Source organism: Glycine max, chromosome 18 (genome assembly GCF_000004515.6).
Source record: "Glycine max cultivar Williams 82 chromosome 18, Glycine_max_v4.0, whole genome shotgun sequence".
In the NCBI taxonomy this organism is placed as follows: domain Eukaryota; kingdom Viridiplantae; phylum Streptophyta; class Magnoliopsida; order Fabales; family Fabaceae; genus Glycine; species Glycine max.
The window spans coordinates 48,250,625-48,266,041 of NC_038254.2; the positions used below are offsets into that span (position 1 = coordinate 48,250,625).

Genomic DNA, 15,417 nt, shown 5'->3' on the forward strand with positions numbered 1-15,417 from the left:
GCTTTCAACTTGGACGTACCCATCAGGCTACCCCTGATGAAGCCTCCCAGGCCGGGGTCAGACGAAACCAAATATTGCAGGTGTCATCGCAGTATTGGTCATAACACATAATATTGTTGGGCCCTAAAGGACAAGAAAGAAGAACTTATACAAGCTGGGTACCTAGCCCAATTTGTCAAAAAGCTAGACAACTACCAAGCAAAAGCAAGACTTGGAGGACACCAAGAGGAGTAGCATAGGAACCACGAAGCAGATAGAAGAAGAGCGGAATACTGAGGTAGACAAAGACACCAGCAACAACGGCATAAGCGACAACCCCCAAAAGAATAGGAACCCACCCTGTAAATCAGAGCACACTATTATGGAGAACAGTCCTACCAGTCCCAAAAATGTCATCTATATGCTATCCGAAACATCAACATTAATTTTGTTGACGCACCACTACAACGAAGTTTCCCTCCTATCACTTTACAGATAGGGACTTCAAGGGTATCAACCCCATCAACCAAGACGACCTCGTGGTTGTCTCCATCATTATTCCAAACTTCATGGTGTCTAGGGTCCTTATCGACCAGGGTAGTTCTATTGATATCCTATATTGGAAAACTTTCCAGAGACATCTCCCCCAACATTGTCCATCCTCATGCCGGTCCATTCCTTGACTTTACAAGTGAGATGGTAGAGACCAGAGGCTATGTGGACTTGATGACCACCTTCGGTCAAGGCAAGCATTCTAGGATCTTCACAATAAGATATCTACTGATTGACATATACACATCATACTTTGCTTTAATCTGTAGAAAGACACGTAACAAGCTTGGAGCCAAGGCAAACCAAAAGAAAGCACGACTGATAACTGCTAAATAATTGTGAATTAATAGTGGTTAATTAGTCAAATTTTGGCCAAGAATTAATTATTTAGCAGTTATTTATAATTAAAAGTTGAGAAATTAATTAAGTTAAATTTCTGGTTGCAAATACGAAAAATGAGGTTACATTAAGCAAAAAGGCAACAAAAATGAAGAGAAAGAAAGAGTTCTGAAGCAGGCCCAGCCCAACACAGGCGCTAAGCACGCGTCAAGCGCTAAGCGAGCAACCAAATGCAGGCGCTAAGCGTGGCGTTAAGCACGAAGAAGCAGAAACCGTTACGCGCGCTAAGCCCAGCTACGCGCTAAGCGCGCGATCCAACAGAAGCACAGGCTAAGCCTGCAGGGCGCGCTGAGCGCGCGATCCGAACGCGCTAAGCGCGAGGTGTCGCGCTGAGCGCGACTATGAAGGCCCAGAAGCCCACTTCAACAACTATAAATAGAGAGCCAATCCCAAGGAACCATCATCTCGCCTCAGAGCACTGTTCTCAGCACTTCAAGCCTAAGCTCTCCCTTCTTTCTTTATATTCTTTGTTTTTATTATCCCCATTCTTTCTTTCACCCCAGTTGTAAGCCCTCAATGGCCACGAGTGGCTAATCCCCTAGCTAGGGTCTGGCAGGCCTAAAAAGCCAACGATGTACGGTGTGCTTCAAGAATTATCAATGCAAAAGGAATTTATTCCAGGTTTTTCTGTTCTAATTCTTTTCTTGTTATCTTGTGTTTGTTCTTAAATTTCTTTTGGGTTTTATTCGCTCAGGAGAGGGTACTTCCTAATAAGGATTTAAGATTTAATGCATGCATTAGTTTTAGGGGTTATACACTTAGGAAAGGGGTAACACCTAATAGAACATCCTAAGAAAAGAATCTTTGGGTTAGCATTGCTAGGCATATAATGATAACTCACTGCCCATGCATTTAGCAACACCTAGAACTTAACCTTAATGCATTTTAATTATTGAATCTTCGCAAAGGCATTTGGGAGATAGGTAGTTAAAATAGGCTTGTCAACGTGAGGCATCAGGGGCAAGTAAAATTAACAGATGTGGGTAGAACTAATACCAATGCATTGGTAATGAATATCATATTTACATGCATCGTAGGCCAATTGGGTTTGTCCGGTCTTTGCATTTTTATTAATTGTCTTTCCTTTTTAAACTATTCGATTTAGTATTTGCAATCTATTCCTGCACTTATTCTTGTCTTTATTATTTCACTCGTACTTACAAATTGAGAAGTATTTGATAAAGTGCAATAAAATCCCTGCAGAAATGATACTCGGACTTCCGAGTTTTACTACTTAAGAGCGATTTGGTACACTTGCCAAAGTCTCAACAACGAAAATGCTATGTAGAGAACCTAAACATAGCACCATGTTCTCCCATTAGGGAGCCTGCCATGCCTCACCCTATAGTGTTTGAAGGCACTCGAGTCATGAGCGTGGATGAAAGGTCTCAAACTTAAGTCCTAACCATCTACCAAGCAAGCCTGGGGATGAATTCGACATAGATCCACGAGGTGACACCTTTAACAGAGACCTAAAACCCATTGAAGAACTTGTCAAGCTACAACTCAAACCTAAACCTGGGTAATGCACGTGGCTCAGTAGGGACCTCACTAGTTACAAGCAACGATGCATCACCAACGTGCTATACAAAAATGTGGGTTTCTTTGCTTGGCAGCCAACTGACATGCCGGGAATCCATCCCAGCATAATCTACCACAAACTTGTTATTTGTCCCCAGGCCAAACCAATATCACAGAAGAAAAGGAAGATGAGAGAAGAACAACTTAAAGCCATCAAAGAAGAAGTCGACAAACTCCTCAATGCAAATTTTATCAAAGAAGTCAAGTATTCTACCTGGCTCACCAATGTCGTCATGGTCAAAAAGGCCAACGACAAATGGCGAATATGCACCAACTACACTGATCTGAACAGGGTGTGCCCCAAAGATGCATACCCTCTGCCCAACATCGACATGCTAGTCAATGTAGCATCCGGATTCTAGGTGCTAGGCTTCCTAGACGCCTACTTCGAATACAACCAAATTAGGACGCATCCTCTAGACGAGGAGAAAACGACATTTATCAATGAAGATGCTAACTTTTGCTATAGAATCATGCCTTTTAGTTTAAAAAACACATGCACTACATACCAACAAATGATGGACCGAGTCTTCAAACAACAAATTGGATGAAATGTCAAGGTATATGTGGATGACATGGTCGTCAAGTCTCAAAGCATAGCCCAGCACGTGGCAGACCCAGAAGAAGTCTTTGGGGAACTCCGCAAATATGACACGCGCCTCAATCCTGAAAAAATGTACTTTTGGGGTAAGCAGAGGAAAGTTTCTCGGCTTCATGATCATTCACCGGGGGAATGAATCCAACCCCGACAAATGCACTAACATACTAGAGATGCGAAGCCTGATCAATATCCAAAAAGTCTAGAAGCTGAATGGTAGGCTAGCATCCTTGTCCATGTTCCTCCCGAAGCTCACTGAAAAGGTATTGTCGTTTTACTAACTGCTCAAGAAAGTTGAGCCCTTCCTATGGGACGAGAGTTGTGAACAAACTTTCCTGGCTTTCAAGAAGACCATAGCCACACCGCTAGTTTTAATTCAACCCAGGCCAGGAGTACCACTACTCATGTATCTCTCAATAGCTGATGAAGCCATTAGCTCAACCCTCGTACAAGAAGAAGGGAAGCACCAGCTCCCTATCTATTTCATCAGTCGCATACTCGATGATGCCAAGAAGCGTTATCAAATGATAGAAAAGGTGGTGCTGACACTTATTACCTCGGCCCGACAACTTAAGCCCTACTTCCAGAGTCATTAAGTGGTAGTCAAAATGAACTACCCCATTAAGTAGGTTTTGAGGAAGCTTGAACTCGTAGGAAGGATAGTTGCATGGTCTGTAGAAACTTCAGAGTTTGATATTCACTATGAACCTTGCAGCCCCATGAAGACACAATTCATGGCTGACTTTCTAGCAGAATTCGCTGGAAACGACAAAACCACCCCAGACCGGAGGACCCTTTACGTTGGCAACGGGACAAGGATCATCCTCGAAGGCCCTGACAATATCACCTTAGAGCAAGCCCTCAAGCTTAACTTCAGGGCCTCAAACAACTAGGCAGAGTACGAGGCACTGATTATAGGTCTGAAGTTAGCAAGAAAAGTCGGAGCCAAGAGGCTACGGTGCTACACGAACTCCCAGCTTGTCCAAGGATAGGTTGCCAACATATACTATACCAAGGAAACAATGCTTCTCAAGTACTATCACATTGCAAGAACTCTTATTGACAATTTTGAATGTTTCAAAATGTAGTACATTCCCAGGGAGAGCAACACCAGAGCAGACTTGTTCTCTAAGCTGGCCAGTACCAAGAAGGTCGGGCACCTCAAGACTATCATCCAAGAGATGCTCCAAACTCCCACCATAGTCACTGAGGAAATTATGGATGACCCTGTACAAGAACTTCCTAATTCAAGGGGGGGGGGGGGTACTACCACCAAAAAAGGATGAAGCCCGACACCTCAAACAAAAGGCCAGCTACCATGTCATCCTTGATGGTGAGCTATTTAAAAGAGGGTTAACAACACCCTGGCTAAAATGCCTAAACAATTATTAGGCAGACTACGTTATGAGAGAACTTCATGAAGGGATTTGCAGTCTCCACACCAGAGGACACTCCCTAACCACCAAAGTGGTACGAGCCGGTTACTATTGGCCAACACATAGGGTAGATGCCCTCAACTTTACCAGGAGGTGTAGACAATGCCAAGAGTTTTTAGATGTGCCATGCACTCCTCCTGAAAATCTTCACAGTCTGAGCTCCCCTTGGCCTTTCGCCATGTGGGGATTGGGCATACTGGGAGTATTACCAAAGGCCTCAGGAGCAGTCAAATACTTACTAGTCGTCATCGGCTACTTTACCAAGTGGATAGAAGCAAGACCATTGTAGAAAATTACGGCCAACGAGGTGGAGAAATTCTCCTGGAAACACCTCATCTGCAGGTATGACCTCCCATACGCCATTGTCATTGATAATGACACTCAATTCAAAGCTCAGACTTACGAAGACTTCCTGACAAGGCTAGGCATCAAGCACCTAGTCACCTCTGTCAAACATCCTCAGACCAACAGTCAGGTAGAGATAGCTAACAGAGTCATCCTCAGGTCTATGAAAAAAAAAGAGCTCTACAACATACTTTGAGTGTATCATTGTCCACCCTAGACAACAATCAATAAAACTCCTTACCGACTTGCATATGGCACAGACGCCATGATCCCCGTTGATGTCGGAGAACCATCGACAAGGAGATTATTGTTCCAGCAAAAGCAAAATGAAGATAATATGAGAGTGAAACTTGAAATCACGTTACGAACCAACTAATTTGCACCACCCCTCCACACATATTTTTAAATCCCTCCACTATAAAATTTTTTACCATCAACTCTCCCACCCAACCCTTGTCATCCTTGGTATTTTGACTCCAACACTGACACCCAAAGGCTCTCCTTCTCATGAAACATATTCCATTTCCACTTTACAATTAGTGCATCATTGAATAAAAATAAATCTTTAACCCGCAACCTTCCTTGCTTTCTCCTTTTACAAATTGTTTTCAAACTATTGAAAATCATGTGAAGCTACATTTTAAAATTATTAGAGAATGCATTTTTTGCATTTTAATAAAAATATTATTTCTTTTTACTTTCTTAGTTGATGTCCTTAAGACATTGGTTAACATTTATCATTTGTAAAATATCACGAATTTTGTCCAAACATAAAAAATTACCTCAATGAAAAAATAGTCACAAATTTTTTATTATGAGAATTTTCTTTGTGGAGATAAAATTTGTGATGTTTTTATAAATTGAGGGATGAAATCCATAAAAATATTGAGAGAAAATTTTGCAAAATTAAATTTTTTTAAGTAAAAATGTAATTAAATTATTTTTTTGGAAAGGAGGCTTTTTTTTATTATTACTTTTTAAAATATGTGTTAAAAAACATTCTGTTTGATTATAATAGAAATTCTCAAACACTCTTGTTTGATTATGTACATACGAGGCAAAATCAAAATAAATATTCTCAAACACGTCGAAAAACTAGTTTGATGATTGCTAGACATTAATATATTATTTTTAGAATAAAAACTTAATTTAATTCATGAAAATTGCATTTACTCAATTAAATATTTAATAAAAATATTAAATAATCCCTAAAATTTATAAATGTAAATATTTTAACTTTTTACTTTATTGTTTGTCAATTTTATATAAAATCATTATTAGTCAAAATGTCATAATAAAATAAGTTAAAAATAACTTTGTCATCTCAAAATAAGTTTTTTACAATTCTAGAATTTATTCAAATAAAATAAGTACCGCAAAAACTTATTTTGCTCAAGGAGATGTGTTTTTTATTATTATTCAAGTAGAGTATCTTTTTCGGTCCTTTTTATAATGCAAATAATTAGTTTATAGGGATTCAAGAAATAAGTTATTTTAATTGATACTATTAAATTTCTCTTAAATTTATGCACGGATATTTTTTTAAAAAATTACTTCTAGCATTAAGCATTAATGAGACATACATTTTTATGTTTTTACTTACTTTAATTCCTTTAGTTTCTCTCATTATTAATATATTTAAGGATAAATAATTATTTTTGTCTCTGAATGTGTAGAACGTTGACAAATTCATCTCCAATAAATGAAAATTCAAATTTTAGTTCTCAAAAGTGAAAAAAGTGTGACAAATTCATCTAAATGTTAACATTTTTTTGTTATCGGTGATGGAAAAAAACATTGTAATAATGTATCAATCATTTTATTTTTTGTAAGGATTAACTTAATGATTGAGCATTTTTGTTTGAGTCTCATATTTTGAGTAAGGTAGTCTTACATTAAACATTTCAAAGTAACAGATTTATTAATCAATATTATGTTTATTTTAATTTATTCTTGTTTCCCTTTAAGTACTTATTCTAATGTTATATTTGTAACGATAAAAAGGGATGAGAGAAAAGATGAATATTAAATTATATTTTATTTTAAGATAATTATTTTTGTGATATTTTTGTTCTTCTGTGTGTCAGATAAACTTTTTTATTAATGGTAATATATAAAAGTTAATGGATGAATAAATTTATCGTACATTTTTCACTTTTTAAAACTAAAATTTGAATTTTCTTTTAGAGATAAATGTGTCAACGCAGTTTTATGTATTTAGAGATAAAAATAATTATTTATCTTATATTTAATGCTTCGATTTTTTAATCTCTTTTATCATTAATAAATTTTTAATCAATTAGTAGTTATGTATGTTATAAATGCACGTTAACAGAATAGACAGGGACAAGTTGGGACCCTAGTTAGATGCACAATGTGTCGCATTTATACTCATTATAACTTTTTTTTTCCTCATAAAATTGAATTATTTTATAATTTTGAATATTAAATTATGATTTTTTATACATATATTATACGTATTACTTCATCGTTTCGGAAACAAATGTTTTAAAGAAAATAAAATTTATTTCAAAATTTATGTTGTTTTACAAAATGATATATTAATTAGAGAAATAAGAGTATATTAGAAAGTTATCTATTTTTTTTTTAAATTTAACAAATTAATTATATTCCTGGATACTTGTGAAAAAATCTTAAACAATTATTAAGAAAGTAAAAAATTTATAAAAAATAAGATATTCAACAGTTATTTATATTTTCAGTCATAATAAATACTCACTCGGTTACTAATTATATAATTTTTTTCAGAAATTTATTTGTCCATTTATATAAGAATCTTTTTTAATTTCTAGATGTATTAATTATTTTTTTTATATACTCTTACTTAATTATTCTTTCTCTAAGCATTAATGAAAAACAATTAAGTGGATAAAGAGATAAGAAAATGATAATTTTAAAATGATAATATAATTAATTGATAGATTTAATGTGATTAATTAAATTAATTACTTTTTTAAAGAGCGTAAATTAATTGAAAGATTCTTATAATTAAGGACGAAGGAAGTATTACTTTTTTTTCATATCTTTTGATGTTTTTTTTTTATTTGAAAAGAATTGATGTTTTAAGATTTTAAAGTTTAATTAGTGGATTTTTTCAAAGATAAATAATAACTAGTATCTTTAGGATATTGGTTAAAGGACTAAATGAAGAATATTTTTTTTATTAAAATACGTAAAATTATATTGTTCATATTTTTTTTACTCTTTTATAATTTTTATAATAAATACTTTCTTCTTCTAATTTTTTTTAACTATTATCTTAAGAATACTAGTTAACAAGACTCATTATCAAATAAACTAATAATACAAGTATCAAATATCAACATATTAAATAATAATATTTTAATCTAAATATAATAATTTTTAATTTCATTAAATATTTTTTAATCCATATACAATAATTTAAAATATCAAAATATATGTGAATGAGATAGTACTTAATAAGACCAAATCAGGAAGCTTTTAAGGTTACCCGCCAATTAAAGGCTTCAAATATATATATATATATATATATTTTGCTTAAATTTTATTTATTATTAATTTAAATTATATGTGATGAATTATTATATTTAATTGAAAATTTTCCTATATTAACTGTAAATTACACTAACTCTTACTAGATTTCATAGAATTATACAATTTTTTCTACTATGCTAACTCATTTAATTACTTGAACAAAATTAAAGTGACAACCCTTCGAATAGCTCCATGTCCAACGGAGTTTTCTCAAATATTGATATTTTATAAAACTATGAATTAAAGTGACTTACACTTACGATCTCAAAAAAATAAAAATAAAGGCCTACTAGTTTCACTATTGATAGTCTCAATTTATTTTTAAAATTAAATATATTTTTTGCAAAATCTTACTATTTATCATTTTTGAATATTGATAAAATAATAAATGAAATTTTATTTAATAATATGGTATTTTAACAAGTAACAAAATAAAATTTATTTTTATTATTTAAATAAAATTAATTTTGAATTTAATTTTATTAAAAAACTCATAATAAATATTATGCAAAAGGAAAAAAAAAAGACAAATGAATGAGAAAGAGACAACAAGAGAATCCCTTGCAAGAGATGAAACCGACCCTCCATTCACGCCTTCTATTTTGGCTGTGGTGACGTTTTCTTTCTTTTATTTTGAAAGAAAGCTGAGGTGACTTAATAGAGATTTTTTTTTTCTTGTTGCATTTAAGAGACTATTTTTTTAAGTTACATTTAAGAGACTATTAAAACTTGTATTTGAATATAACTTTGAAACGCCGGTCAATTCTTAAAAAACAATTTAATTTAGTAATTATTATCAACATTTTTTTTCTTGTTGCATTTAAGAGACTATTAAAACTTGTTTTTAAAATATAACTTTGATGGTCAATTCTTAAAAAAGCAATATATTAATTTAATTAATATTCAACATATCTAATCCAAATCAAACAGATGTGCAGTCTCAATAAATTGCTCTGTAGTGAGGGTCCTTTGGTTCAGTTTCATCAACCATAATTTTTCTATTTCGAGTTCCATCTTCTTTCAAGCCAGCCCCCACTTCCATAAAAACACAAAAAGGCCCCCAGAGCAAAAGTTTAGAGGAACATGGCATGTCCAGCAATGGCAAATGGGAACGACTCATTGAACTTGAAGCCAAGTGAGACCAAGGGAAAGACCATCACTTGCAAAGGTTAGTACAAACCCGTAACTTAAATTTCACAACATAGCATAATCATCATATCTCACATTAATTACTTAGCTTGATGCAAAGAAAATACTACGAACACAAAACAAACCCCCTTAATCTCTCATCTTAGGTTGGTCTCAATTTTTCATCATCATATATTCATGCATCTAATTTCATATGGGTGTGTTAATATTCATTAGCCGCGGTGGCATATGGTCCTGGAGAGCCCTTTGTGGTGGAAAATATTCTTGTTCATCCTCCTCAGAAAATGGAGGTTCGAATCAAGATCCTCTACACTTCAATTTGTCACACCGATCTTAGCGCGTGGCGAGGCGTGGTATAAATTAATCTATATAATTAATTAGTATTTATATATAACCTATGATCGTTTATTCCAATTAAAACCATATTATAAGTTGTTTGTCTCATAGTATTTTGTTTTTTGCTTTGTTTTCTTTTCTTCTCTTGTTGTGATTGTGATCAACCAAAGAGCGAGGCTCAGCGTGCTTATCCTCGGATTTTGGGCCATGAAGCATCTGGGTAAGACTTTATGGAAACCATTCAAGGAATTTTTTTAATTGTCATTTGTTTTGTCATGATATTAATTTTATTAGCAACAAGAGATGGAATCCATGACTTTTTTTTTCCTTTTATTCTTCTTTGACCATTCAATCCACCGTATATTTCCAATCACTTCCATTTTAACCACTCAAGTCTCCTGTTGCTAGTAGCTTGTTTTATTTTGCATTTCAGATGTAATTTTCCACATTTTTAATGCTATTTTTTACATTTTGGATGTAATTTTTAGAAGCTAATATATAATTATAACTTTCACATCAGAAACTTGATTCTTTATTGTTCAATGTGTTTCCAAACATGCTATAAGCCGAGTCAAGTGGATTATTGATGTTAAATTATATGTAAAACATTTCAGATGTGATTTTCAGAAGTTAATAATTACAACTTTCACACATCGATCCAAACTGTGATTTCTTTATTCTTAACATGCTTTCGAGCATATTATATAGGCCGACTCAAGTGGGGTTGTTGACGCCAATTTATATGCACAACAGGATTGTAACTGATTGACATGAATTGGGGTTTGTTTTCAATTTAAATTTGATGGATTTGTAGGATTGTGGAGAGTGTGGGGGAAGGAGTGAGTGAAGTGAAGGAAGGGGACATAGTGGTGCCAATATTCAATGGGGAGTGTGGAGAGTGTACCTTGTGCAAGTGTGAGAAGACCAACAAGTGTGAGATATATGGGGTGAATCCCATGAAGAAGGTGATGGAAGGAGATGGCACAAGCAGATTCTCCACAGTTCATGGGAAACCCATTTTCCATTTCTTGAACACTTCGACTTTCTCGGAGTACACGGTGGTGGATTCGGCCTGTGTGGTGAAGTTTGTGAGCACAGACCACAGTCTCAGCATCAAGAACCTCACCTTGCTCAGTTGTGGTGTCTCCACAGGTTAGTCAAAGTTGCACACATACTTTGAACCTTTTAACTAACCGGATCATGTTACACATATTTTGCTAAATACACAATACAAATAAGAGTATAATACCTTAGTGTAAAACAATTATATTGTTGTTTAATTAAAGAAATGGAAAGAAAAAAAGTAAAAATGATAATTTTGGGAAAAAAAATCAATTTTTCCTTGTTTTTCTTAACTGAAATTAAAAAAAAATATCTTCATTATTACTTATTTTCTACCATGCCAAGCAGACATACACTCCAAAATGAGATAAACACTAAACATTTTCTAATAAAATAACAAGTGTTTTTGTTTTGGCAAAAAATGTGAAACAAGTGTTTTTTATTTCTTTCAAAAGTAGTAGTTAAGAAAATAAAATAGCAATTTTTATTAAAAATTAAATATTTATAATATTAGAAAAAAATTCATTGCATAATTTTTTAAGTAATTAATAATATTCAATAAAGTAATCTTATATTTTCAAATCAACATTTTTAAACACTTATTAGGAAACCCATTTATTGTTGTTGTTTTTGTATTTTTCCTTTTCTTATGGGTGAATACAGCAAAATAATTTTGCTTTAAGATTACATGCATGGAAAATATATTTTGGAACAGTATCTTCGAAATATAAGTATAGAAAAAACAAATGAAAATTAAGATAGTACTACGTATTGAAATAGTAAAATGTAACCATGAACACACATAGATCGTGTTTCATGATTTCACGGCCTACCACTTCTTCTGTATCTGTCATCTTCCATTGCGTACGGCGGGGTTTTGTATGATTGTTTGTTTGTGTATTACTTTTCAAATTTTCAACATTTGCACGTTTCATGCTGTGTTTTGTGATCACTGCTCTCCTCATGTGATCACTGACTACTGAATTTCGTTCTGGGAATGATGCATTGTAATAGGTATTTTAAGATTTGGTCGCAATCTGATCACTTTGTACAAGTTAGAGAATATTTTACAAATTTTCAAAGTAAAAGACTAAAGAAACTTTACTTGACCAAGTCCTTGTGGAATTTCAGTTGAAGAAATTTGATTTCCAACTCGATCGGGCAATAATAGTTGACTTGAAATTTTGGAATTTATAAAAAATGAAAATATGCATCCTTCTTTGTTGCGTCTCTGATTCTGAGCTTTTGACATTTGACAAGTCATTTTCTGAAAATTTAATTTCCACAACTATCTATAAACTGCCGGTGCCCAGTTGTGCATAGTTGCTGAGGTAAGAGGGGACAAAGACAAATAATCACTGAGAAAATTATTATTATTATGGGTGAAGATCTAAGGAATAAGGGTTGTTAAATTTATTTCATTTAATTTTTTTTATAAATATTAAATTGGATCAATTTAACTATTAAAACAAAAAACATTAACATTAAATGGATAATTATTTAAATTTCATATATTTAAAAATGGCATTTTATTTATTTTTTTATATAGAGAGAAGAAAAATGATTATATTTTGACACCCTGTAAATCTTTTACACAGTCTTTTGATCAAAATCTACTTGGCTTCGAGAATCATATTATTAACTTTAAAAATAATTATCTTTAAATAATTTAAAAAATGAGAACTTGTAATTAGATATGATAATGTAAAATTATTTTATATCATTATTATATAGACATTAAACACTTATATATATATATATATATATATATATTAATTGTTTAAACTAAAAGTTATTTAATAATCACTTAGAAGAATCATATTTTTTTTCTTTTAAACTTAATATTTCATAATTAAATTCAATAAACAAAATTTACTTATTCTCTCAAATAAACACTTCTTTCATTCGATATGCTTTTTTTTGTAATTTTTTTTTTACCAACATGCATTTTACATCTATATACTGTATAGTTTTTAACAAACTCAATAAAGTAATGAATACTTTAATGATTGTCTGCTTTGTCCTAATCTTGCATTTATTATGATAAAATACTTTAATCTTTTTGTATCACGTGGATGGCTGGCCATAATTGAATTGTGGTAACGTGTCGGCTATGCTACATACTAGAAATGATGTGTGATTGTGAATTGAAATTCCAATTAAATGTGAGTTTTTGTTGTTATCGAATTTAATGCGTAGGGGTTGGAGCTGCTTGGAATACAGCTAATGTGCATTCGGGTTCAACTGTAGCTGTTTTCGGCTTAGGAGCTGTTGGGCTCGCTGTGAGTTTTCTCTTCTTTTCCTTTTTCCCCCTCTATCATTGGATGTTAATGTTAATGTTACTTTATATATATTCTCTACATTGTACTAAAAAAAATATTCTCTGCATTTCTCCTTTTTAAATTAAGTAATAATTTCGGCGCTAAACCACAAAATAGGTGGCCATGTACAGAGAAAGAAAAATTGACTAAAGTTAGGCGTCATTTTCTCTTTTCTGTTTGATCCATTCCATGTGTGGATTATAATTATCACTTTATCAGTAACAACCTATATGGCATCATATTCAAATAGAGACGTTTACAATAACACCTACTTTATGTGTTTCACATTGTGTACTTATCTTCCACAGTTCCACAGAGCTTACGTGCCTCAGTTGTCTAATTATTGACAAATAATTTGTTTAAAGCAATGTCTAAACAAAATGTAAATAAAAACCTTGTAAAATATGTTATCATAAAAAAATGTGTAATCTTTTAATGTTGCTTGTCATATTCTCTTCTGATCCTATTTAGTTTAAGCCTAATAATAAACGAAGCAAAAGAAAAAAAAAAAAAAAAAAACTACGGAAGGCACTCATTTTAAATTGGACGTGATCCAGGTTGCTGAAGGGGCACGAGCTAGAGGTGCATCCAAAATAATAGGTGTAGACATCAACCCTGACAAATTCATCAAAGGTAACTAACTTCTTTCAATTGTTACTGATTTTTTTTTTTATCTTGGTCCCGTTTTTTTTATTGATTTTGAAAATATGAATTTTATTTATAAATAAACCTTTAATGACAATATAATGCATTCTTTGTGCTCTGTTCAAGCTATGGGAGTGACAAACTTCATAAACCCCAAGGATGAAGAGAAGCCAGTATACGAGGTTGGCATTTTGTTTCCTCTCATTTTACAAAAGAAAATATCATCCATTTATACATGTATTTTGACAACTGACATTTCTAACAAAACTAACAAATTAACATTTATCAATAAAAAAAATACATTTTGACCAACAAATTTATTAGCAGAGAATTAGAGAAATGACTGATGGAGGTGTACACTACAGTTTTGAATGTACTGGAAACGTGGACGTTCTTAGGGATGCCTTCTTGTCTGCTCATGAGGTACATTGCTATATTCAAGCTAGTTTTTTAACCCCTTATTTATGGTTTCATTGTAATAGTTAATATTTTAACTAATGTTTTATAAACTCATTCCTCATTCGAAAACAAGGATCAATTTCAAACTCATCACAAAAGATTTTACTAGCTAAAAACCATTACCTTACACGTTCAAATTTGGTGTCAATTTTTGTGACACAGGGTTGGGGATTGACTGTAGTATTGGGAATTCATGCATCACCAACTTTGCTTCCCATCCACCCAATGGAGCTCTTCGATGGTCGCAACATTGTAGGATCTGTATTTGGAGGTTTCAAAGGGAGAAGTCACTTGCCTCATTTTGCGAAACAATGTGGACAAGGAGTAATGATCATCACTACTTGAATTTCTTTTATAAAATTATGCAATGAGTTTTCATGAGCAAATAATGTTATATTCTTTTATTATATTATTCAATTTAACAGAACTCATGCATGGACTAATATTTATTTGTTATGGTGCTAACTAACCATTTAGGTGGTGAAGCTGGATAATTTCATCACTCACGAGCTACCTTTAGAGGAGATAGACAAAGCCTTTGATCTTTTGATCACTGGGAAGTCACTGAGATGTCTTCTGCACTTCTAAGAAAAGATGCCCTTTAGATTGGATGTGATAATTATGATCTGAATTGTTCAATGGGAGCATATCAAAATATGAATGTGAAATAGTCTTGGAAAGGTGTTAGGGGTGCTTTTGAACAGTGTACTGAAAGAAAATAAGATGAAGTGTACTCAGCTTTGTTCACCTAACATCACTTGATAATAGCGTGCTGTAGCTGTTCAGCTACTTTTTTCTTTATTTCTTTGCAGCCCATAAAAATCACTATTCTGTAATTGGTAGAGTATAAAATAAGAACCAATCTAATATCAACATATATGCCAGATATGAAAGGTGAAGTGAAGAGTTTGTAGATAACATTTTTTCATATTCTTTCGCCAAGTAAAACATCCCCCAAAAATTACAGCTCATAATGAATTCATCAAAAGAATACAGCAATACATCGCACAAAGCAAAA

The 15,417-nt window shown here is 32.9% G+C and overlaps 1 protein-coding gene across 1 annotated transcript; it reads left to right on the forward strand.

Annotated features, from left to right (window-relative positions):
• The first annotated feature begins 9,346 nt into the window (after positions 1 to 9,346).
• LOC100815166 (alcohol dehydrogenase-like 4) lies at positions 9,347 to 15,200 on the forward strand. The gene is made up of 10 exons (XM_003552194.5): positions 9,347 to 9,595; positions 9,793 to 9,929; positions 10,083 to 10,132; positions 10,727 to 11,064; positions 13,174 to 13,256; positions 13,853 to 13,928; positions 14,067 to 14,122; positions 14,268 to 14,363; positions 14,562 to 14,723; positions 14,877 to 15,200. The coding sequence occupies exons 1-10, from the start codon at positions 9,511 to 9,513 to the stop codon at positions 14,985 to 14,987; spliced, it is 1,194 nt and encodes a 397-aa protein (XP_003552242.1). The 5' UTR covers positions 9,347 to 9,510; the 3' UTR covers positions 14,988 to 15,200.
• Positions 15,201 to 15,417: the final 217 nt, after the last annotated feature.